The 27667-nt window shown below is 34.7% G+C and overlaps 1 protein-coding gene across 4 annotated transcripts in view; it reads right to left on the bottom strand.

Moving 5' to 3' along the window:
* BCHE (butyrylcholinesterase) overlaps positions 1 to 27667 on the bottom strand; it is a 72311-nt gene that overhangs the window by 29998 nt on the left and 14646 nt on the right. For all 4 annotated transcript variants that reach the window (XM_039255017.1, XM_039255020.1, XM_039255021.1 and 1 more), the window contains one exon: positions 23937 to 25461. In XM_039255017.1, the coding sequence (XP_039110948.1) occupies positions 23937 to 25461 (1525 nt within the window). The remainder of the gene's footprint in view (positions 1 to 23936; positions 25462 to 27667) is intronic.

The following is a 27667-nucleotide window of genomic DNA, read 5'->3' as shown; positions in this document are numbered from 1 at the left end:
AACTTTTCGGTCAAGACTACACTCTTGCTAAATTGGAATATTCATGGAACTCTTGTGTAAAAAATACTAAATGCAACTTAAGTAGAGGACACTTTTCAAGTTTTTTAAATTGTTATATAATAAGAACATAGGAGGAATGAGTAGATTTTAAAATTGTTTCAAGATGCTTTAAAACATGTTACTTCCCATTCTATATAGTCACACATGCATAACTATTTGGATCCACTGTTCATATTTAGCACACATTTAGCAGGGGTACATAAGGCAAGTATTTGTTAGGTATATTTCCTTCTAACTGTCTCATCCATTTTAGCATGCATTTTTATAATCCAAGCACAGCATAGTTTCATATTACATTATCTTCGAAAGTAAGTACATAATATGATAATGTTACACGGATTCTCTAAGAAAAGTTACATGGTTGTTATATTTATTAAACTTAAAATATTAAAAATTGACTTTAAGCATGGCTAGTGGAGTAAGGCCCTTACTTAAATTTCTGTTACTGTTAAGCTTTAAAAACAAAAGGTGTTATCTAGCTAAGTATTCTTTCATTATCATAATTTATTGGAAAATACCCCTATTTCTCTTTTTTTTTTTTTTTAGAGAGATCAGCAGAGTTTTACACATTCCTATGATGGTATCTATATTTATGATCACTAATAATATTAAAATTACTATTTTTAATCATGCTTACTCTATGGTAGACATTGTATTAGGTGATTAGATTTTTTAAAAATCTCATTTTCACAACAGTTACAGAAAATGATATTTATTTTGGAGACAAAAATAGTAAGCTTCAGGGGCGCCTGAGTGGCTTAGTCGGTTAAGCGTCCGACTTTCGCTTGGGTCATGATCTCGCGGTTCGTTGGTTTGAGCCCCGCGTCGGGCTCTGTGCTGACTGCCAGCTCAGAGCCTGGAGCCTGTTTCAGTCTGTGACTCCCTCTCTCTCTTACCCTCCCCTGCTCACGCTGTCTCTCTCTCTCTCTCTCTCTCTCCTAGCAATAAATAAAAAAAAAATTTTTTTAAAATAGTAAGCTTCAAGCAGGCTATATTCTTGCATGCTGAATTGTTTAAAACAGGTCTTTGATAAAAACAGCTTTATTATCTATAGTTATATACAGTCTGAGTTAAGGATAATATTTTTCTGTTCAACTTGTGATTTTTCTAGCAGCAGACTCCAATTCACAAAGAAAAGTTTATGAAGGTTTTCCGTATTGTTCCTACCAGGAAGATTATGCCCTCTCAAAATATCTTAATATACACTATATTTAGGGTCTTGGAAGTGTATAGATTCTCAGTACTTAACACTTCCTTCATTTGCATGCAAAAGTTGTATTTTGGGGGATTCTCTGTATACTTGTTACAGATTTATCACTTTTAACATTTGTTTCCATTTTGTCCTTAGGTGTGTTATTTTGTTGCCAAATTTTAGGCAAGGCTATGGTTTTCGGACAAACACCACTAGCCCCTGGGAGGGAGTGAGGATGCATTGTCACCATCTCTGCCCTCTGGCCATTGGGAGAATCAAGTTCTTCCACTTGAAATTAAGAGCAAGTTGTTAGACACTGGTTTCCTTGGCAGTATTTGGGTTTTTGCTGTTTTTTAATGTTTGTTTGTTTGTTTGTTGAGAGAGAAGGACAGAGAACGAGCCCGGGAGGGGCAGAGAGGAAAACACAAAATATGAAGCAAGCTCCAAGCTCTGAGCTGTCAGCATAAAGCCGGATGCAGGGCTCCAGTTCACAAATCAAGAGATCTTGACCTGAGCTGAAGTTGGACATTAACCTGACTGAATCATTAGCAGTATTTGAAGCAAGCAGTTATTCCCTTTATCTCTTTTGAAAAGTTTTGTTTTTTAGTATACGATTAAATGAAGAACTAACTTGTGTGGAACTTTTATCTTAAAGCATGGACTGTGTGGCCAGATCAGATGATAAAACTAAGGGTAACTTTTGGAAGAACAGAAACATCTAACTCAGTGTTAATACATTAAAACACACAGTTAGTGAATTCTCCCTTTAAAAGCAAAACCAAAATCATTTACTTAAGAGTTAAAAATTGAATTGACCGAAATTTATTTCATAGTGATGGTAAAAATAAAGCTGCACAATTGATAAGTAAAATAGATAAAATAAATCACTAATTTAAAGAATCAGTCATTATAACACAGCAGCAATGTTAAATGTTAATTAGCAGAATATGATAACCCAAGAAATGAAACGATCTTGCTCAAAAGTGGAAGACCCAAATGCAAATGAATCTAAACTTGAGAGATTTAAATCTCCAATTCCTATGGAGTAATAATACCTACAGAAAAGGTGAAATTAGAAATGACTCTGCATGTGTAAGTGGACGGCTAATTCTTCTTTTATCTAAATTTTCATTGGACAAAATTCGGACAATAGTCCGAAATTAAAGTGAAGGCATATATACCTGTGTATTCATTTACAAATGCCCCCACATTGTGCAAACATTCTTAACAGAGTGGTGTAAGTGTGTGGAGGAGACGCAAAAATGTGGGAGAGATGAAAAAGCATTATAATCATTTTACTGGCATGAGAGAAGTCTTGCATGAACAGACAATGGTAATGTTTTAGGAATAACTGAATTTTCTGCATCTATCAAAAACAAACAAATAAAAAACAGAAAAATCAAACCTCAACTGACTAAAAATTAATTTGATTTTCTCTTCAAAAATTCCTTTTTTGGATTTCTTTTTTTAGCATTAAAATTCTAATTTGTAAATTTGAAACAAAGACAATTTAGCTTGATAATTTATACATTATTTCTTCAGCAAGAGGGGAGGGTACACGGATAACCATTGTTTGACCTTCCTACTGTCTGGAGTGTCAGTCTAAGCCCAGAACTCTAAGTACTGAGCAGAATGGGTATTCGAGAATAATAATTAAAATGGTAAAATCTAGATTCACAAGATGGTTAGGTGGAGAGAAATGGGGTATGGTGTGAGAATAACTTTCCTAGGTATCTCATTTCAAATCATGTCCAGCCATTTGATTCATTCAACTTAACTCACCCTACCTCTTCATTTAATGATCAGAGAAAATAATTTCTTAGCAAATTTGTTATGCAAATTAAGTGAGCTAATATTGTGAAAGCACTTATAAAGTCCAAAGCTAAAAACTTCCAAAAACTTTCCTCTTTTCCTTTTTTTCCTCCTTCTCATGCATTCTCTATTGACTCTTTAATGTAGATTGGTTCAAGAGTTCAGAGTATTTTCAGGCCAGATACTGAAGATTCTGTGAATACTGACTTATCAAGAACTTATCTAGAACAGATAAGTAATTGCATCAATTCTATCAGAAACTAACAGAAGTTTATATAAATAAATACTTGGTCTTTATCCATTCTCAACATTTTGATACCACATCTGATATATATAATTTTATAATAGTTAGACAGTTTGAAAAGAAAAATAATCCTCTAATATATTTATCCAAAGATTTCTTAGATATGAATCCATAACTGGATAAAAGATGGGTCTCTTAAGTTTTTTACCTTTTTGCACTTCTATGATAAGATTAAAATACAAACGTATTTAACACTATTTATGCTCTATGTTTAAGTTTTAGTTATTAATTTGCTTTTCTTGGCATGATAATCTAGCCACGCTTACTTCACATGCTAGACATAAAAACAATAAACCTATTATAGTTTCAAATAAATAGCATGCTCAAACTTTAAACTGTGTTTAGATAGGCATTTTTAATTTTTTGGATTATAATATCTTTATTTTTTAATTCATCTCTTGCATTATGTTCATAACTCAACTGATCTAGAGCACCGGAGAAATAAAAAGAAAATTAAATATTTTACATAAATATTTCCATATGTATTTATTTACCAATTATTGGTAATATAATTGCTATTTGTTTGCACTTACTTTAATGTGGTATTTTCCCATGATGAAAAATATTTAACTAATATTCCATAGAAAAAACCATAATAGGCAAGCACTCTAATAGTGTGTGGTGGGGGAGGGTGTTCCTTTGAAATATGAAGTATAGTCTAGTCGTTAACAGATTGTGCTCCAAAACATTGAACATTGGCATTAGTTACTTCAGATTTTATCTAGAGGCTTTTCTCTGTTGGCTATCATTTCTAATTACTAAAAATGTTCAGATGTCCTTCATAAGGTCATAAGATTTCCACAATTCTCTAATTGCTAGACCATCTTTACTTTCATTGACAACTATTCCATGAGGGTCCTCTGCATACATGTTGTCAGGGTTTTGATTCAAAACTTTTTTTTTTACCAGAAAAAAAGATGATAAAAAGAGAAGCTGCCATGAATTAAACAATGCAAACTGCAAAATTGTAATAAATCACTGCTCTGGGCCATATTGATAAGCAAGAAGTAAGTTCACTTTGATGATTTACCAATACAATTTAAAACATACTTTGTAGGTAGAATCTTTTGATGTTGAAGTATTTTTTATATTCTTTTAGTTTTTGAATTATTAAATATTATTGTTGGTCATTTTACTACAATCGTCTTTTATCTCTGCTGGTTTTTTTCCTTATGAAGTAAATAATTTTCAGTTCCTAATCACTAAAGATTGAACATCAATTCTGATTTTTCATTTTATTTTCCATTTGTAGATATCTGATCATGCTTATATCAAGAGTGGGTTTCAATGAGACACCTTACATGTCTACACCAGTACTTTTTAAAGTCAATACTGTTTTACAAAACAAAGATAATTGATCTTTAACTTAATCCCACTGGAAAGTTTGTTGAGAGTATATTCTGTTTAAACCATAATTGACCCACCATTTAGATTTACTTATTTACACCAAAATCTTTTCCTAGTCCAAAAAATGAACAAGAAAAGAAACTTAAAAACAAGGTCAAAATAAATTCCCAGGCCCAAAATGGAAGTTGTTTCTGCTTGGGGTGATAGGTCAGCAAACCAAACTTAGATAAGTTTTATATGCCTGTAAATTCTCCACTTGATCAGACACACCCAGTCAGTTGATCCCCAAATGCCATATCAACTCGCGGCTCTCAACTTATTTGTTTCTTGATATTTGTAAATTAAGTCAGATATGTAAACCCAGCTAGTAAAGCCCAGTCTTCTCAGCTGCTGCTAAAGCTCTAGAAAATTTGCTCTCATGCAAACATCCCCGGGGTAGAAGTCTTCACTACTTGATAAGCACTGTATACTCCCTCAATCCATGGATTGCTTTCCCTTAAACAAAGGACATCAAATTTATTACTAAATTGTTTCATTTTTGTCATTTGACAACAATAAATATAAATCTGTAGGTTTTAAGCCAATTTTCTGTAAATGTTTTAACAAAAGAAAGTCCAATTATAAAGATGATGCTCAATTCAATGTTTAAAAGTTAATAATTTTTCTCACTGTAATATTATTTATTCATTACATATAAATGATCTCCACTGCACTAACAGTAGAAAAAGAATGTGATGAGGTTTTGGGTGATGGTGGGGTTCGTGGGGTTCGGAGCTGACAGCCAAGAAAGAATTCTTGAAGACATCTTTGGTGCAAAAAGATGATTTTATTAGAGCCTGGGGACAGGACCAGTGGGCAGAAAGAGCTGCACTGGGATTGTGAAGAATGGCTCCTTGTATAGATGGGACTGGGGGGTGGTAAAGTCAAAAAGGAAGTTTCCAAAGTGATTTTCCTATGCTAAAGACACAGATTACTATAGGCCTAGCTATTATCTAGCTAAAGTTTTTCCCTCTAGCAAAATATTAACATTAAGACAGTAGGGAGTTCCTGGACTTTAGGCCCTTAATGGGATTGCCTTTTTCTTGTAAACTGGTGGACATTCTTATCAGTTTAACCTTTTTTTTTTTTTTTGTCCTTTCCTGTTTTTGGGTAACCAGGAGTGTCCAAGGAATATCATATATATCCCACCTGGAGCAGAGGTGGGTGGGGGAAGGGGGAGAGAGATGTGCTAGTTTGTACTTTGTCCTCAGACTGTCTTATGCTCCCTCATCAGAATGTAATTAAATATAGAAGATATAAAGCGATCAATGTGGTTCTGTGTAATAATTTAGGTAGAGATCAGAAGGCCAATCTTAATTTACACACAGTCAATTATAGGCCTAAGTAACAGAAAATTTGAATCCAAAGTTGATTGAGAAGACAAGATTAGGATTTGTACTTCCTTGAATTTTAATCATTTTTATAACAGTTAGGTTTCTTTGACTTCCACAATGTTTACTTTGTAATAATACCCTTGATATAATTACAAGCTCTGAGTAATTTATTTTCTAATAATTCAAATTTGTAAGTAGATAGAGCATTGCAAATAGTTATTTTTAGTAATAATTTGAAAATTAAATTTGAGATTGAAAAGTCTAGTGTTATAAATAGAATTAGTTTGAAAAACCTGAAAAATAATGTTTTGGGTTTATCTTATTTTTCCCTCATTCTTTATTTCAGGGTTCATTATTAGGAGTCAAAAGTCTTCATAAATACATTTTATGAAACATCATGTCCCAGAGGTTATCTTTCCTTAGGTGGAAAAGGAAAGAAAAAGATTCAAAAATAAACAATAAAATAAGCTCAAATGCATATTCAGAGCTTTAGAGAGAGATTCAGGCTGAGGGAGAAGGAAACCTTATTTCTGTTATAATGTTAATATTTAGACCAACTTTTCATGTAAAGTTTTAGTTAATTAATTAATAATTAATTTTCAAATTTATGTCCAAGTTAACTAGCATATATTGCAACGATGATTTCAGGAGTAGATTCCTTAATGCCCCTTCCCCATTTAGCCCATCCCCCCTCCCACCACCCCTCCAGTAACCTTCTGTTTGTTCTCCATATTTGAGTCTCTTATATTTTGTCTCCTTCCCTGTTTTTGTATTATTTTTGCTTCCCTTCCCTTATGTTCATCTGTTTTGTATCTTAAATTCCTCATATGAGTGAAGTCATATGATATTTGTCTTTCTCTGACTGACTAATTTCACTTAGCATGATACCATCTAGTTCCATCCATGTAATTGTAAATGGCAGGATTTCATTCTTTTTCATTGCTGAGTAACAAAACCACCTCCTCTTTATCCGTTCTTCAGTCGACGGACATTTGGACTTTTTCCATACTTTGGCTATTGCTTATAGTACTGCTATAAACACTGGGGTGCATATACCCTTCGAAACAGCACACCTGTGTCCCTTGGAAAAATACCTAGTGCAATTGTTGGGTTATAGGGTAGTTCTGATTTCAATATTTTGAGGACCCTCCAAACTGTTTTCCAGAGTGGCTGCACCAGCTGAATTCCCACCAGCAGTGCAAAATAGATCCTTTTCCCACATCCTTGCTAATACCTGTTGTTTCCTGAGTTGTTCATTTTAGCCATTCTGACAGGTGTGAGGTGATATCTCCTTGTGGTTTTGATTTTTATTTCCCTGGTGATGAGTGATGTTCAGCATTTTTTCATGTCTGTTAGCCATCTGAATGTCTTCCTTGGAGAAGTGTCTATTCATGTCTTTTGCCCATCTGTCACTGGATTATTTGTTTTTTGGGTATTGTGTTTGATAATTTCTTTATAGATTTTGGATCCTAACCCTTTATCTGATGTCATTTGCAAATATCTTCTCCCATTTCGTTTGTTTCCTTTTAGTTTTGTTGATTGATTCCTTCACTGTGCAGAAGGTTTTTATTTTGATGAGGTCTCAATAGTTCATTTTTGCTTTTGTTTCTTTTGCCTCTGGAGACATGTTGAGTAAGAAGTTGCTGCGGCTGAGGCCAAAGAGGTTTTCGCCTGCTCTCTTCTCCAGGATTTTGATGGCTTTCTGTCTTATGCTTAGGTCTTTCATCCATTTTGGGTTTGTTTTTGTGTATGGTGTAAGAAAGTGGTCCAGGTTCACTTTTCTGCATGTTGCTGTCCAGTTTTCCCAGCACCATTTGCTGAAGAGACTGTCTTTTTTCCATTGGATATTCTTTCCTGCTTTGTCACAGATTAGTTGGCCATACGTTTGTGAGTCTGTTTCTGGCTTCTCTATTCTGTTCCATTTATCTGAGCGTCTGTTTTTGTGTCAGTACCATACTGTCTTGATGATAACAGCTTTGTAATACATCTTGAAGTCCAGGATTGTGATGCCTCCTGCTTTGGTTTTCTTTTTCAAGATTGCTTTGACTATTTGGGGTCTTTTGTGGTTTCATACAAATTTTAGCATTGTTTGTTTTAGCTCTCTGAAGAACGCTGGTGTTATTTTGATAAGGATTGCGATTTAGATCAACTTTTGCCCTCCTGATAATCTTTACTTACTTAAACTCACAATACTTAATGTATTGTAATGTAAACTTGCAAACTGAGCTCTGCCTAGCCCTAGAGCTAATCCTGAGACACGTAGCCAGGGCTTTAGAAATGCAGGGTGTTCCTTGAAAGCCCCATTCTCCAGTCCCTGCTGGCTTCATACTGGTGTGAGAGCTGACTCCTCACTACAATGTCCTGTATTTCCTTCTATTTCTCTTACCTATTCAATGGGCCCTTTGCCAAACTTCCCTCTGGCACCTTTCTCAGCTTTTGCCAAACTCTGCTCCAACTCAGAATATTTTCTGTAGGCCATCTGACTTGTAGTTACCAGATTTGGCAAAAACAAAACAACACAACAACAGAACTCTCAGTTACATATGAATTTTAGCTAAATAGCAAGTAATTCTCTTTATTTTTTAGTATAATATGCTTCATGCAGATTTATGGGACATACTAAAACACTAAGGAAAATTACTTGCTATTTAGCTAAAATTCACATTTAACTAGACATCCTGTACTTTATCTGGCAATGCTACCTGTAGTAGATGTCTGCAACTATCTCAGCTATTTTGCATAAAGTTTTTTTTTTTTTAATTTCAATGCCAATCCAGGAGATAAGTATTAGTATGATAGGGAAAGATAGAATTAAATAGGCAGAGAGGGGACTTTTAGGACCTGAGGTCTCTGGGTAGGGAAAAACCACATATTTTAAAACAATGCTGGAATTATCTTACCTGAGCAAACTCCTTCGGGCATAAGATTCCTCTTAAGAATGTACAACACCACCTACTCTCTCTCAGGTTTCCCTTAGGAATTTGACAAACAAAAGGCCTCACTAAAAATAAATAAACCTTAAAAATTGTATTATAGTGGAACAATGTGACCATAGTCTGACTCTTTCCACAATGGAATTGAGCCAATCAGGAATGAACAACCCAGCAGGTAGAGTTATCCAGACAATAAGGGTAAACCTGAGAAGGGATGAGAGGGAAGGGCGGTGTTGGAGGAAGGGTGATGTTATTTACCTCAAATCCTGGGGTTCCTTCTCTCAACGTTTTGAAGAATGAAAAAGTGGACACAAAATGAGGAGCAGGGAAAAGTCTATTTGAGTATAAGATCAGAAAGGAAGAATAGTATGAAAGCTCTCTTTACAGAGAAAGAGCATTTGAATGTGAATGCCTGGGACTATCACGAAGGGTCCTTGTGTTATAAGGTTCTGGTCAGCCATCCCTACCCTTTCCTTCCCCCTCCCTGTTTCTTCTTAGGTTCTGCCCTTATTGGCTATGTCACTCTAAATGCCTAGTCATTCCTTTTTGATTGGCTTGTTTCTATTGTATGAAGAGTGATCTATGGCCATGTCACTCCTTGTGAGTCATACATTTTATGGATAGTTTACTACTTATTTTAGTTAGGTGTTTTGTCAAATTCCTGAGGGAAACCTGAGGGGGAGTAGGTGGTGTCTGTTACATTCTTAAGAGAAACCTTAAGACTGAGGGGGTTTGCTGTGGTCAGACACTCCCAGCATTGTTCCAAAACAAATGTTTTTCCATACCCAGGGACCTCAGGTGCTAACCTTTTCCTCTAAGCCTACTGAATCCTATCATTTCCTATCATAGTGAGACCCCTGCACTCCACGTATTGAGGTAAAAATCCTGCAACATTAGCACTCCCATATTAAAGATGAGAAAACTAAGGGTAAATGGGATTCAAGTATTGGCTCTTTCACTTTCCCAATGGCACACAAAAATTCTAATGTTAATTTTCCTAACAGGATTGCATGATATTTCCCTGAATGTTAAAGGACACCTAGAAGGCACTACATAACATGTTATGTGATCTGAGGCCAACATTTTATTATCACTTACAGTAGCTGGCATATCAGAGGTTATTTCCCCCTCCAGCTCCCTGTCTTGCTGTTCCTATGACCTTTCAGACTGTTGTAAAGTTGCTTACTTCCTGCTTTAGTTCTCAGAAAACTGCTGCTTCCGATTTTCCTCTCATCTTAAAAATTAAAGGGATAGTTCCTTTAGAATTTAGGGTATGTTAGATACCAAAAGACTCCAAGTGATGAAATACCACCTTTTCTGTGGAATAAATATCAAAGAAATATTTCCTGATAGCTTTTTTTGATGTTCAGAATATTTGGGTGGTGGTTTTATTTATTTTCCTTTTGATTTCCATCTCTCGATTCCCTTAGCGTGTGCGCTGCAAAATCCGAGTTACTGACAGCCTGACTTCTAACCAAGTGGTTTGCATTATATTGAGATACATTGTTTTCCAAAATAGAAAATAAATGAATGAATAAAATTAGGTAGATGATTATGATACTGACACAAAACCAAATTAGTCACATTAATCACTGTACTAGTCCCATCAGCATACGAACATGTCGTGATAGTGCTCATAAAAATGCAGAAACAATTGTGAAAAAAATTGACATGATTGGAGCCATTTTATAATAGAGTCCAGGCAGCCACTACAGAGAGAAACTGCTTTACCTGCCTTTGTTTGCACTGGGTCAAAACCTTTGTACTGGGCAAAGAGCAAGTCTTTTAAGCAATGTTTTAGCAATTGTTGGGAGAACAGATACCCAATCACAAGACGGACCGCTCTGAACTCTCAGTCCACAGTGGATAACTGAAGATAAAACCAGCGGTCCATTAATATATAAACCAGAGTGGTTTGTGACTCAACACCCATAGAAAGCATGTTAACACCCATAGAAAAGACTTTGTTTTCCTTCAACTCATGTAATTGCCTCATGCCTTTTCCTCAAAAATCTGTCCTGGTTTCACCTACGAGTGAAACACTATTTGGGTCTCTATCTGAATCTGTGCTCCCCAAATTGCAATTGTTTTATCCCAAATAAACACTCTTGCACACATCATGGCTCTTTATTTTAAGCTGACATGATCAAAATGGTTCTTGCTCTCTCTCGTCCCCACATCTCCTGATTCGGCTTCCCTGCCACACTTCAGAGTAAGCTTTCTTGGAAAAACAGATTCAAATAGAAATTTCTAATTCCTCTTCCCCCTTTCTCATTGGCATCTCCATTAAGGTTGTACTTCTCACCATTCCATCAAAACATTACGTCTTTGCCACCAATAACCCATAGACTTTTGTATAAGTTTCATATAGTTTTCATTATACCCGTTCTATATTTGATACTCGTATCACTCCCTCTTTGCAATGTTTTCTTCATTTGCTCTGGGGGAGATACTTTGTTCTTACAGTTGCGTTTCTAACTTGTTGACTAGTCATTCTCTCTGCTGGTTGTTCTTCCCGACCTCTAGCCTAGGAACACTCAGACATCTGCTCTGCCTACAACCTCTTTGAGTGAGACAGTCCTGTCTCATGGCTTTAAATACCATCCTCATGCTGTTAGATACCAAATTTTATCTCTAACCCCTACCTTTCCCTGGAGTTCTAGACTTCAGTATCCAAATTGTTATTTTATTGCTACGAGTGTCTGCAAAATAGGCACCTTTAACTTAAACATATTCAAAATAGCACTTTTGGCTCCAACCACCTCCTCCCATAGGTATTCTTATCTCAGAAAATGGCACCTCTGGTGGCTTCGGTCAAAAATCTTGGGGCATCCTTGCCACCACCATTCTCACATATGCCACATCCAATTTGTCAGTAAATCCTGTCAGATCTTCCTTCATACTACAGGCATATCCTGTTTCATTGTGCTTGCCTTTAGTGCATTTCACAGATAATTGCAATTTTATAAATTGAGGGTGTGTCGCAACCCTGCCTCCAACAAGGCTATTGGCACCATTTTTCCAACAGCATCTGCTCATTATCTGTTGCCATGTCACATTTTGGTAATTCTTGCAATATGCAAACTTTTTCATTATTATTGTATTCGTTGTGGTGAACTGAGATCAGTGATCTTTGATATTATTCTAAATGTGTTGGGCTACCACAAACCTTGCCTTTATGGGACAGAGAACTTAACTGACAAATGTATGTGTTCTGACTGCTCTTCCCATCTACTATTCCTCAACTCTCTCCCTCTATTCAGGCCTACACAACATATGACACAACCATACAAAAATTTTTAACTTGTGACTAATAAAAAGGAGCTGTATAAAAATGTAGATTTTTATATCAAGGAGTTTTACAAAACGTCTAATTTTCATACTTCTAGAAGTATTATGAAGCCAGTAAAACATGATTGGAATTATGGCTTTTCAGCAAAACATGGAATTCTAACATTTTTGACCTCTTTGGATTATTATGGTGATTTGCAACAGTTTATCAGATAAAATACAGGTTTGTAGTTAATATTTTAACTCTTGTCTTAAAATAAATATTATTTTGATATCAACCGTTAGAGACAGATACACCAAAAATAATGTAATTTGTATAAGCTACTCAATTGCTTTTATATAACAGAGGTCTGTGAACACATGAATATTAACATTTCATTCACAATAAATCTACAGATCATCTTTTCAGGTTAATAGTACCTATCATGCTAATAGGAAGGAATCTAGGTAAAGTATTAACATATAAAAACTAAAAGTAGGGTGCATTTATGCTTTTTAGGGCTCAGAATGTTACTGACTGAAAAGGAAAATTAGAGCAAGAATAAAATCTGACCAAATACATTTTAGTTGTACCTGATCGTGCAACAGTCAGAAGAGTAGTATTTTATACAGTAAAATATTTAAAATCACATTTTGGTTACTGTATTTTGTTACATAGTGAAATATTATGTGTTATTTTGTATGTGACAAGTCTTTTGAGGTATTTCATTTATATATTACTGAAATTATGACTTTGATTTTTTTTAAATAATTGATTAACTCTAATTTCAGACTGAGTGTAAGATTTCCAAGTTAAAAAAACTTAATTTTTCCAAATACAGAAAACATGTAGAAAAACACATAATGAATCACATTGTTATTTTCAAGTAAATGGGTCCTATCAATGTGATTTTCCATGCTTTAATGAGCCCTTTTATACTATAAAAGCATTAATTTTCCTCTACTTCACTGTGATATAGTATTCCAAAACATTTAGTCAAACATATTTTAGTTTTACAGCTATCTTCATAGATGTAGCCCTTTGGGGGATCTAATTTCTCCTCAATCCACTGTCACTGATGGTAAAATATTGCTGCACTATGAAATGGTTTTGCAGGTGATCTTATGTTACTTTAAACTGTCCCATAATGTAATTCCTCCTTTTCAAATAAGTTACACTAATGGATGTATGTTTTTTTTTTTTAACATACATTTATATTCTGACTGCTAAATTTAAGATACTTTATAGGAACACTGCAGCTAACATTCACTGTTTTATTACTTACTGAGTAATTCCTCACCTAATTCCTAAAGTCGGGGCGCAGAACTTGAAGTTCTAGAACATTGATGCTGTCATGATAGCAATAAAATAAATCCAAGGGGATTGGAACCGTGACCCTTTTCAAAGTAATCAAAATGTTTCAGTTAGGTTAATTATGATAATGTACCACAAATAATTATAGAATCAAAGGGTAAGGACTTTTTTCTTCACTCTGGAAACCACATGAACTATTATCTGTCAGAAAACCTAATTATAAGCCTGATAATAATTGCAGTAGATGACCAGATGACAGTCTTTCACAAACTTAAACTTCTCTCTGTATCTCATGATGTCTAATTTTAGTCTGTTCTCTGCTCTTACCCTTGTAATGTTAACCAGGTAGGTATCAGCATGCTAACACATTAAAATTATTAGTTTGCAACTAAATGCATTTCCTAAGAATGTTTAATGACTGCTTTCAATAATTCATGGTGACGGCAGCCTGGTGAATGGATAGTACAAGGAAATGAAAGTTAATAGTCTTGAGTCATAGTTAATCTTTGTTCTGTCACCTATTAGCTCTAATTCACTTTTCTTCTGTGGACCACACTTTTCCCATCTGAAATGTTAGATAGTGTCATCATTTCATCATTTTTCATTCCTAATAATAGAATCCCTATACTTCATACCTTGTCAGTACAGTGGTATCACTCACATTAAAACAATCTTTAACAGCTCTCTTTTTGCTACTTAAGGCAATTCTTATGAAGAAATGGGCTGTAATGAAGTCCTAGAATGTTTATTTTGTTAAGTTAAAACATATAATAAAAATAATTTCGGGGCGCCTGAGTGGCTCAGTCGGTTAAGCGTTCGACTTCGACTAGGTCATGATCTCTCGGTTTGTGGGTTCAACCCCCATGTCCCGCTCTGTGCTGACAGCTAGCACAGAACTTGGAGCCTGCTTCAGATTCTGTGTCTCCCTCTCTTTCTGACCTTCTCCTGCTCATGCTGTCTCTCTCAGAAATAAATAAAAACATTAAAAATTAAAAAAAATAATTTCAGGGGCGCCCGGGTGGCTTAGTCGGTTAAGCGTCCGGCTTTCACTCAGGTCATGATCTGGCGGTTCGTGGGTTCGAGCCCCGCGTCGGGCTCGGTGCTGACTGCCAGCTCAGAGCCTGGAGCCTCTTTCAGAGTCTGTGACTCCCTCTCTCTCTGACCCTCCCCTGCTCATGCTGTCTCTCTCTCTCTCTCCTAGGAAAAAAAAAACATTAAAAAAAAATAAAAAGTCTAAAGGCATATGCCAAAATATTAAAAAAANCCTGGAGCCTCTTTCAGAGTCTGTGACTCCCTCTCTCTCTGACCCTCCCCTGCTCATGCTGTCTCTCTCTCTCTCTCTCCTAGAAATAAATAAAAAACATTAAAAAAAAAATTTTTAAAAAAATAATTTCAAGTGTAATTTAAAAATTAATTTCTTGGTGAAGGGATTTATATAAATTTTACAAAATGAATAGAAGGACATACTAAATTCCTCTGGAAAGATTTAGAATGAGGAAGCACTGTTTCTTTACTCACACTTGCTTTGGTTTTCCTCAGTGTTTCTATTTTCTTTTGAAAACACCTAATGATTGCAGGAGAGGAAAAAAACACACACACAAAGAAAATATCTTCATTGGAAAAAATAAGTGTGGTTGAAATATTCTTTCAATCACTTTATTTCCTGTGCTGTATATAAGTAAACAAGATACAAACATCCCTATTAAATACTAATATTAAATCCGCTTCACATTATAAATATTAGAAAAAACATTATTATAGAGTATGTTCCTAGTAGTATGGTGAAGTTATAACTATGGTATGTGAAACACCCATCCTTTAGTGCATGTGTGAATGTGTGTGTGTGGGGGGGGGGGTGTATGTTTATATAAATGAACTTTGTTTCTGATTTGGAATATTTAGGATATATCTATATACTTATATACACCTGGAATATTTGGGATATGTATACATATATCTCTACATCCCAAATATTCTATTCTAACTGTATATATGTATCCCAAATATTCAAAATATGTATGTATATGTGTGTATATATATGTGTGTGTGTGAGTGTGTATGTATGTATATATCTGTGTGTGTGTGTATCCATTCCAAATATCCCATATCAGAATCAAAGGTCACTGCTTTAGAAACTGCCAAATCTGTAATTGTAAACATTATACTACAATTTAGTACATGGAGGCATACTTATTTTTAAATTGTCTCAATTATTTAAAAAAATGCTTGTGCACTAAAAAATTATGGCTTAGCATTTGATTTAATCACACCTACTTCCCAGTAGAGAAATCAAGAGCTGTTCTTATTTATTTTTAATAGATCAGTGAATCATCAGATTAAAAGTTTATCAGTATATTTTTGTTCCTATATAATTAATTGTCCCATCTGTGATCAAGTTTCTTATAGTATACGGACTAAATAATAAATAAAATACAGGAGAGTAGCAATGGATAAGATGATGTGAGGTTACAAATATTTTGTTAGGTAATTTTTTTGTTTCGTGGTATGAAAATAGTACAAAAGAAAAGTGATTTGTGCTATAACATTTATTTCTGGCAAAAATGTGTTAGGAAGCATTAACCACTTTTGAAGGATTCTGAAGAAATGAGTTATCACCAAAAAGACAGAAGCAAGTTAACTGCCTCGATTTTTCAGTTTGTCTTTATTTGTTTGAAAACTTAACTGATTAATTAATATGGACCTGGGGTGTCAAACAATTGTACATTTTATTGGGGGGAGGCAGGTTTGATTTTTAGATAAGAATAGATTGGAGTAGTTTATGCCTGGTGGGGAATGAGGGGTTAAATTTTTTAGTGGGAAGGAGGAATGCAATTCCCTGTAAATGAGAAGATAATATTTAAATATGTCAATAAGGGAGGTATATTTATATGCCCATTTTATAGATAAGAAGAAGTAGGGAATTTTAAGCAATTTGCTTAGGGTATGTGAACACAAGATCTGTAGAAAGATTACCACTGGACACGTCAGAGAAGTCACTTACAATTGGGAAGACTGTGTAACTACACTGGGAATGGCTCCCCTCGAAGTTGCATCCTGGAGGAGCTCTGGATACAGCCCCTTGGAGCCTACAGTAAACAAAAGATGCTTTCAAACAGTAAGAAATGACTGGAAGGATCTTCGAATAATGATCCTCCTCTATCCTACATTATACTACTAATTATGTTTTGGCTATTTACTTTCTTTAGCTGTTCTGGCCTCTCTGATAAATTAAGTTTGATTTCACCAGTTTCCTGTATAATTGGGATAGTGCTGAATGGATGTCATTAAGTGCTGCTTAATTTAATTCCTTGGCCATCAAGTTATTATGTGGATGAATGATTGATGGATAAATATGTGAATTGATATTTCAACATATATTAGTACAGAGTATTGGATGTAATGCACATATGGACCTGTGTACTATTTGGGTACAGTTTTAAATTCATTTTCAGAGATCAGATTGAGGCAAAAGCAGAAGCAAGCAAAGTGCATGTAAGTGGTAATTAACAAAGGCTCACGTGATATTGTAGCTTCTGTTTTATAAGGAATTTCAAGCACTACAACTAAAGATACCAAATTTGAATACAATTTAGTGCTACCAAAGAATGTTTTCTTATTTTTGCCAAAAAATCAAATGAAAAAGGCTTTTATATGTCTTGGAAATTGATGAATTTTCTAAAGTGACTATCAAAAATACGTTTCATATAACTGAATGAAAAATATAAAGGTTAAAATTCCCTTAAAATACAAATGGGAGTAGTTTGGGCTTTCATCTTCATCCATGATGGAGTGACTTAAACTGGATTAGCCTTCCCATCATAAGTTTAATACTGTATAGCAAACAAACGAAAACAAAAACCAAGGCAATGACTTTCAGGAACAGACCACAGGCAGTAGAAGTCTGTGTTATACGAGAGAAGGGAATGCCAAGGTGAGCCTGTGTTTACCATGGTTACTTACATAAGGATAATTCCTTAGCCAAGATGCAGGGAGCTTAAGCCTAAGCAGTACAGTAGCTTCATTAAGGTCAAGAGACAGAAATAAGAGTTCCTGATATAGATGGAGCTAGAATCTGTGGAGCAGGACTCCAGAAAGAGGGAAGTGAGGCTCACATTTTCTTCAAGGGCTCACTACAGATCTGTCTAAGGCCTGGGCTAACTACATAGAGGATGAGATTATAAAAGGACTGATCAGAGAGAAGATGCTGTAGAGCTGAGAACAGAAAAGAGATGGAACAGTTAGAGAGTAAATAACTATTGTAAAGTTGTCAGCACTTAAAAATATGTCATTATGGGGCCTCTGGGTGGCTTAGTCGGTTAAGCGTCCGACTTTCGCTTAGGTCATGATTTCGCGGTTGGTGGGTTCGAGCCCCGTGTGGGGCTCTGTGCTGACTGCCAGCTCAGAGCCTGGAGCCTATTTCAGAGTCTGTATCTCTCTCTCTCTCTCTCTGACCCTCCCCTGCTCACGCCGTCTCTCTCTCTCTCTCCTAGAAATAAATAAAAAATATTTTTAAAAAATATGTCATTAATACCTCTTTAATGTTCTGTGTCCAGTTGGATGGATGGTCATGCCTTAGAAGTAAGGAATACAATAAGACCTAGTCTATCCCACCCTGACAAACTATTAAACCAAGTGCTCACAAAGCCCTCAGTGAATACAGACTTTTGAGTTTAAGTCCTGCCAGGTTGGACGATCTATAAAATATATTGGACCTTCCTTGGATCCACTCGAACAAAGTATAAAACCATGCTGGTTACACATTTGAGACAAATTCAAGTCTACATACATCCTTTAATTAAATGGCCTGGTAAAATAGAAACATACTCTTCAGTGGAAGCATATATTCTTCAGAGAAGGATAAAACAATATAGAGTTTTTGCTTCATATAATCCACAAAGTCTAGTATAAATTTGAAAATTACTAAGCATGGAAAGACATAGAAAAATAGAAAATGAACCCAGAAATTAGATGAGTAAAGAAAACCTGAAGTTATTTTAGGTATGTATAAGAACTTTAAAAAATAATATATTTTATATAGGACACTGGGAGGGACTCTTGGCAAAGAAATGAAACAATTTTTAAAAAAGGAAATTTTTATCTGAAAACTAAAATAAAAAAAAATTCATGAGATACATTCAGCTACAAATTGGAGAAGGTAGAAGGGTCAGTGAGCTTGCAGAAATCAATAAAAAGTATTTGATTTGAAAAACAGAGGCGAAATTGAAGAAAGGAAACAGAAATTTAGTCACCTGTGGAATAATATTAAACCATTTAGTATATGTATGATTGGAGTTTTAGAAGGAGATGAGAATGAGGGGGCATAAAGAATATTTGATGAAATGCTGACCCAAATATCTCGAATATGACATTAAAAGTCAACAAGAAGAATCTTAGTGAACCTGAGACCAAAAAAAAAAAAATCATACTTGGAAACGTCATGAATGAACTATTGAAAACCAAAGATCAAGAGAAAATTTTGAAATCAACCAGAGGGGTGAAAAAGAAGGTACTGCATACACGGGGAAAATCATATGAATAAAAGCTCACTTCATATCAGAACTAGAGAGACAAAAAGACAATGGAACACATCTTTAAACTGATGAAAGAGAAAGAAAAATAGGTCAATGCAGAATCTTATATTCTTACCAAAAAAAATCCTTCAATTCAAGTAAAATAAAGACACTTTCCAGGGCGCCTGGATGTCTCAGTCGGTTAAGCATCTGACTTCGGCTCAGGTCATGATCTCACAGTTAGTGGGTCGGAGCCCCGCGTCAGGCTCTGTGCTGACAGCTAGCTCAGAGCCTAGAGCCTGTTTCAGATTCTGTGTCTCCCTCTCTCTCTGACCCTCCCCTGCTCATGCTGTCTGTCTGTCTCTCTCTCAGAAACAAATAAAACATTTAAAAATTTTAAAAAAGACACTTTCATATAAAAGAAAACAGACAAAATTTGTACCTAGCCAAAGTACACAATGAGAAATTCTAAAGAATGTTCTTTACCATGAGAGGAAATGATACCGAATGAAAACTAGAATCCACAGGTAAGAAAAAAGAACATTGGAAATGGCAAGTCTGTGGGTAAATATAAAAGATCATTTTTCTTTTTTTCATAAATTTACATAAATATAACTGATAGTTAAAGTGAATAAGATTTTAATAGAGGTTTTATATTACACATTGCCTAAACATGTGACAGCAATATTAAAAATCATTGAGAATGCATGAAATGATGTTGTCAGTTGCCTGACTCTGTGAAGTAGTAAGGGTGAAATAGAAAATGGGGAGCATGAATTGTGAAGAAAGTGGCAAAATGCCAGTTGCAAAATGAAAAATGTTTCAGTACTAACTCTAAGTTGACTTTCATAAATTAAAGAAACAATTGTTACCCCTAAAGCAACCACTGGAAAACATATTAAAGGTAAATTAAGACGTCTATGTAAAAACAAAATGGGGGAAAAAAACCCTTTCAGTTAGGGGGAAAAAAAACTACAAAGGAGCAACAGGAAGAACGAATTAAAAAACTGTAAGATGGTATACTTAAAATCATATTGAGAATTACATTAAATGTCAAATGGATTAATCATACCAATTGTAAGGAAGATTTCTTTAAAAATATAAGTGGAAGAAAAGGATAGAACAAAACATGTAAACATAAGTATGGGAACCTTGACACGTCTATCTTAATATAAGGCAAAGCCAACTTCAGGATGAAGAGACATTTCATGATGATAAAACAGTCAATCAACCAGGACTATATAATCCTAACTATGCATAGAAATTAATGGCATAGATTTGAAATACTAAAAGAAACTAGGAGAGCTAAATAGAAAAATGAGTAACACCACAGTTACAACTGAAGATGTTAATACCTCTCTCTCAGCATTTGGAACAAGTAGACAAAATTATTGGCAACAATATTAGAAGACCCGACAAACTGTGAGCTAATTAATTAATGGAATGAATTATAACAAGCAGCTAGAGAGCATGTAAAATAATCACCCATATAGATCATATGCTGGGTCATAAAATAGTTCTTAATATATTTCACAGGAGAAAATTTTACTGAGAATTATCTCTCACTAGAATGGAATTAAATTAGAAATAAACAACAAAGTATCTAGAAATTATCCAAATACTTGGAAGTTAAATAACAGTGTAATAAATCACCCATTGGCAACATAAAAAATCATGTAGAAAAAAGATTATTTTGAATTTAATTATAACAAAAAGTGCAATATGTACTAGACATTATTTAAGAAGGACAATTTGTTAAAAACATTTTATGGGCCATGAACTTGATAACTTGTGTTTCTAAAGAATTATTACAACTCCTACTTCTACCTTTTTTTTACTTTCTTAATGTGTTGTTTTGGAACTATAAAGAAGTAGAAACCTGTAGTTTCTCAATCTTGGTATTATTCGCATTGGGAATGAATAATTCTTTGTTGTGGAGGCTGTTCTGTGCTTTCTTGGAAGTGTAGGAGCATCCCTGGCTTTCACCCCCACTCCCTGTTGTGACACTCAAATACAGTTCCAGACACTATTGAATGTTCCCAGGGGTGGGAGTGCGAAAGGGTAGGGGATTAATCTCCTTGCATTGAAAACCACAGTTAGAACATCATGTTTGTGGTCAGATAGATGTGAATGGATTTATAAACTGTATATTTACGAACTTTGTTTCCTTTGGAGTTTACTTAACTATTTTAAACTTGTATATTTATTCATAGATATACTTTGAAAAAAGATAATGTATACCAAGAGATTAACATTATGTTTTTGCCATCAAGTCAACTCTCAACACTCATGAAGTATTATTATTTTTGCTCAACTGTGCACATATGAACTGTAAAGACACCCCCAAATGAAATGACAACATGTGATAGCTAAACTACATTGAAAGTTTACCTTAATCTTTATGGTTTACAATCTTATTTATATGAATTTGTCTTTACGGTTGAAATGTGTCAACCTTCATATATTTCTCAGTAAAATATATCAATAATAGAAGTAGATTGGGATTAAACAATCTATTCTATTAAGCGTCAAAGATTCTCTTCTTGGAACTGTTGCTATCTGTGTGTCAAGATATTTGCCACATCTGATTCTCTATGTCCTGCATGTGACATGAGAAAATATAAATTCCTTGATGATTTCATCATGCAAAATATAAAGTCCTTTAAAAATTATAGGCATCAAAATTTTAAGAAATATATCTCCTTAAATTCTTTATGATCTCTAGTTATAAGAAAGAATTTAAAAGATATTAAAATGATTTAATATGGGCATAGCCTTTAGGGAGGGATCAAAATGATATACAAATAATTCCAACATTGCTCCAGTAATGATGATCTTTCTTCAGCAGAAATTGAAGTTGATGTTGAGAAGGCATAAGATATTGCACCACTACAGATAAATTTATAGCCCACAAATCTTGAAAATATATACATTAAAAAAAAACTATTTTAATGTTTTTATTTGTGTGTGTGAGAGAGAGACAGCATGAGCTGGGGAGGATCTGAGAGAGAGGGAGACACAGAATCTGAAACAGGCTTCAGGCTCTGAGCTAGCTGTCAGTGCAAAGCCTGATGCGGGGCTCGAACCCACAAACTGTGAGATCATGACATAAGCCGAAGTCAGATGCTTAACCGACTGAGCCACCCAGGTGCCCCTATATACATTTGTTTTACTCATTCTATCCTTTACCTATTTTTGTTCAATCACTGGATAACATTGGATAACCATATATTTGGTAAATATGTTATATACCCATGGTAGTACTCTAATGAGTGTGTATCCAGTAAAACCAGTTTCTCTTTTCAGAAACCTCTTTAGTCTAGGTTAGGAGGCTCAGCTTAGGATAAAAAATAGCACAGAGACAAGTCACAGTCAATCACTTCTGTGGAGAGTGAAAAAGAGGTCTGAAGCAATTACAACTCTAAGAATTAAAGATATGCTTGGTGAAACATGTAGGTTCTCAGGATCTTAAAAAGAGTGGGAGTGTGTCCTTAAAAAGGAGAGAGGTGGATATTCTAAACAGGGCTCAGAGCAAGAACAAGACTCCATGGTGTATTAAGCTTGAAATCTTTGGCATTCATGAGATAACTGGCCTGCCAAGAAGCCAGATATTGTTACAGAATATGGGTTGCAGTAAGATTATAGAAACCTCTTAATGAAAGATAGAATTTTAGCCTTAGACACAGTGGATAAGCATTAAACATTTTTGAGAATAATTATATTATACAAATCATTTGTAGAAAGATATATATAGTGACATGAAGTACAATGGATCTCAAATGGAGGTTGGAAAAGAAAACCAGAATGCGATAATACTAGTATCAACATTTTTTCAATTAAAAAAGATAGTATGACAGATTAGATTAATACATCCATCAATTTGTGTGTCTGTAAGTACTCCATTTAAAAATAGGTGCCAAAATTTCTATATTTTTTCTTCTTCCAATTGATATAAAGTATCCCAGTATATAAAATTCTTTTTGGGATTACAAAAACAAAACAAAACAAAACAAAACCCTTATTTTCTATACACATTCATTTGTACGTTTGAGAAATACACAAATTAGAAAATACATTTCAACAGATTATTTTCTTCTGATTCTTGAGGATATAATATCACAATGTTTATAACACATAAGGAAAAATGGGTTCTTTTGTCATGTTTCTGATTGTCTAATGTTAGCTATATGACTACTCAAGCTCAACTCAGCTTAGCTAAACATGGGGACCCTTGTAGCTGCCCTTTTCTAATACAGGTCACCTGAAAGCTCTGAACAAATCTATTAGGGGGAAAACTTGATAAAATATCAAACTCTGCATGTGTTTTTGGAGTAATCTGAGGGCCAACTCCATCACCATCTTGCCCTTTCATTTTCTTGATCAGGAATGTGTTTTTTCACCTACCAGTTACCACTACCTCTATGTAAAAACACGAGGAGAAGATATATTCTTATCCTTCCCTAAACCTGTAAACACTATAAATATCAGTTTCAAGAGTATGGTCACAATTACTGTAGTTTTCAAGGTAATCATCCACTTGCATACAAACTTTGGCTAATATTACTAAAGTACTTCACAGTATTTTGGAAATGAAATCAGAAAATATATTTTGTAAAAAAATTTGAGGATCTATTTTAAGTACCCTGATGTAAGAAAGTGAGATCCATTATACAATAAAAACCCAAACTAGCTTATGGTACAAAAAGAATAAATAACTAAAACATGCCTGTGCCTTTAATGAAGTCTACACCAGAAAGCAAGCAAATCTAAGCAAAAGCAATCACAATCAAACAAAAATAATTCAAAAAATGAGCACTTACCCATATTTTGCAAAATTTGCCCAGTATTTCATGATGGATCTACTCAAAATTTCCTCAGCTTTTGTATAATTAACTCTTCTTTCCAGAGGCAAACCAAAGACAAATTCAATTTCATAACCATGCATCACTCCCATCCATTCTGGCCAAGGAAGTTGGGAAGATCGGTGTTCAAAATAGTAGAAAAATGCATTATTTCCCAATTCTGAGAACTTTGCGGTGAACGCCAAGGCAGGGCATATGATGTTGTAATCTCCAAGCACATCATCCAAGGCCTCACGGTAGTTTTCAGCTCTCTGATCATCCACCAAGTCCACGTAATGAAAAAGGATCGACTCCCTTCCAAATTCACTCACTCCTGGAAAATACATTTTTAAACCTTCTTGAAATTCTTTTCTAGTTATGATACTGTCGTTATCTTTGCTGAACCCAGGAGCACCATATACTAAAAATGCTGTTCCTTCATCTTTATTAACACCCACCAAGATCTGGGTTTTTTTGAACTGTCCAAGTTGGAGTAGTGTTTCTGGCATGTCAGTGAGAAAATCACCATCCACAATTGGACCAAAGTTTACAGATAAAAGAGTATCAGAGGGGACAACCAATACTTCATTCCATAGAATTTCCTGGGGATCTTTGTTTTGAAGGCATTTGATTATCTCTGTATCATTTTCTTTAGAGCAACCAATAAATTTAGCTAAGGTCAGTGTTCTGTTCTTGGCTTCATCCAGAGACATTACTGCCCAAGGAGCATTAGAGGATCCACTTTGCAGAATGGCTCTGGTAAACAATGGCTGGCTTCTAGGAGAAAGTAAATGAAGGCTAACTGAACCCGCACCTGCACTTTCTCCAAAGAGGGTTACACTTTTAGGATTTCCACCGAAGGCTGCTATATTTTTTTGGACCCACTGAAGTGCCAACTGTTGATCAAATAAGCCCATGTTCCCTGGTACCTCAGGATTTCCTGGTAAAGCTAAGAATCCTAGGGCACCCACCCTATAATTCATTGAAACTACAATAACTCTTTCAACCTGAGCCAGAAACTTGCCATCATAAACAGGTAAAGATGATGTTCCGGTTTGAAAACCACCACCATAGATCCATACCATTACAGTAGCATTTTTTGGTTTAGGTGTTGGAATCCACACATTCAGATATAAACAGTCTTCACTTAGATCAGTGTTTGGGTTCCACATCTCTGATCCAGGGAAGCCTGGGAAACTTTGATCTGTGTTTTGATAGCAAGAATTTGCATATTTTGTGGCATTCCAAATATCAGACCACTTGGTCAAGAATTGCGGCTTTTTGAATCGGAGTCTCCCCAGAGGAGGCTGTGCATAGGGAATTCCCAGAAAGGCTGTCACTGTGCCACCGAGAACGGGCAAGTTGATCCCTCTGACTTTTCCATTCTTGGTTGTAATTATGAGGTCTTCTTCGGTGCGTGACTTCTCAATGAGCACCCAGAGCAGAAGAAACCGCAAGAGAAATTGGATGTTTATGATTGTACCCTTGCTCTGCATATTGATTTCTGAAAGAGAGGTGATTAGGAAGTTTTAAAAGCCTCATGCATCAAGTATTATATCTTATTTATGATCATTAACTAAAATACAGTAGTTCTTATTAATCCTACCAATTATAAAAACTAATAAATCTGCTACCACTATAAAGGCTTTGTAAAAAAGAAAAAAAACAGAAAATGCTTGGCGATATTTCACTTTTCAATTTAGAACAGAAATTAATGGAATGGAAAAGTAGAAATTATTTTACTTTGGAAAAATTCATTATCAAGTGTCTATAAAAATTACTTAGTATTTTTTTAATGTTTGTTTAGTTTTGAGAAAGAGAGAGACAGACATGAGTGGAGGAGGGACAGAGAGGGAGGGAGACACAGAATCCAAAGCAGGCTCCAGGCTCTGAGCTGTCAGCACAGAGCCCGAGGGAGGCTCGAACCCAGGAACTGTAAGAACATGACCTTAGGTGAAGTCGGAGGCTTAACTGACTGAGCCACCCAGGAACCCTAGAAAATTTAGTATTTTAAAGAGGAAGTTTGTCCCAGGCACATATTTATATATATATATTTCTCCACCATACACAGACCCATCGAAAGTGGAATTAAGTAGGAGTCAACTTATGACAGATATAATTTCTACCTTGGTTACAGGAGGAAATACAAGCTCATGTGTTCTCTGAAATATGCACTGTTCTATTCATGACCAGCTGGCTCTTGACAGAACTGTGAAGTAGACCAAGAACCTTTAAGGATCCTTAGACTTCTGTTACTGTATTTTCCTGTTTCCACGGTCCCTACTGTGGTCCTTTTTGCCTTGTGGTTTCTTCCTCTACACAATTCAGAAGAAAATTTGGACAATCTGTTCATAGAATACTAAATAACAAAAATACAGCAGTTGCCATTTATCCTAAAAATTGTGAAAACGAACACATCTGTTACCCCTATAAAGAACTATTGGAAAAACTGGAAGAGAGGGCTGCAGATATATACCAGACAATTTCACGAAAGTGAATAACAAAGAAATTCCTTCTTTGTACCTGAATTACAATGTCAATAGAGAGAACCAGCTGATAATATATCATGTGGGAGAAGATATTTTGAAGGAATTTAACATTCAGGTATTACTCAAAGCACATCTATTATTTGTTAATTGATTAAGTATATGCAACTTGTGATTTAAATATGTGAACATGGTCAGATTATTTGCATTTTGATAGTGGACAAAATTAGTGAAATTAAGAGGCTAATGTTGAGAAATTACTGGAAAAGATAGAAGAAAAAGCAATATTTGACATTGTAAAAAACATTTATTGAAGAAATTGCCTGTAGAAATCAATGTTTTATTAAAAATTCATAATGTACATTTGAATTTCTTTGAAATTAATAAAATTTAAAAATCAGAATCTGAAACTCCACATCACAAAGAGGGACACAAAAATGTAATGCTCATATCATTTAAAAGAACAACCATCTTTATATATTTGAAAGGAACCCTGATTAAAACAGTCAAATACAAACACTGACTCTTGTCCACACAATAATAACAAAGGTCCATAAATGTACAAAATTTTTCTTTATTAATTTTGATATTGTAATTGTAAAACTATCTGTCTAAGAATCTAATTGTGTGAGCAGTGAGAAATTGTATTTGTGTGTGTGTGTGTGTGTGTGTGTGTGTGCGCGCGCATGTGTTTAGGAGTTTAATTTAGATTATCTCAGAAGGCAGAGAATAAAGCATCATCCTGAAACCTGTGCTATTAGAATTAGGATTCTTACATTTTACATCCACCTCACTCACCACTGCTAATAGTGCAGCTAGTGATCAAGAAATATTCCTTGAGCTCCCAAAAAGATCTGGATAAACTGATCACTTATATACAATTGTATACAGTATTTTGTTTAGGGTAATTATGGATCTCTGCCTTTCTATATATCTGTATATCTATACATGTAAATTTAATTCTATCTATGTCCATATGTACATGCATATTTTTACATATATGTCTATATATAATGATTATTATGATGGTGAGGTTTTAAAAACTCAAATTATGAAATTATTTTATGTTCTCAAATTTGATACAATTCAATCTGTGTTAAGACCAACGAAACATATTATTGAAGTATATAATATTTTAATATTTGTATATTATATTATTTCTATACTATTATGATATACTATTTACATTATATTATTTATGATATTATATTATGATATTACATT

Source organism: Hyaena hyaena, unplaced genomic scaffold (assembly GCF_003009895.1).
Source record: "Hyaena hyaena isolate Hyena2069 unplaced genomic scaffold, ASM300989v1 scaffold_507, whole genome shotgun sequence".
NCBI classification, from domain to species: Eukaryota; Metazoa; Chordata; class Mammalia; order Carnivora; family Hyaenidae; genus Hyaena; species Hyaena hyaena.
Note: the sequence above shows the minus strand (reverse complement) of the source record. Positions and strands in the feature narration are given on the sequence as shown.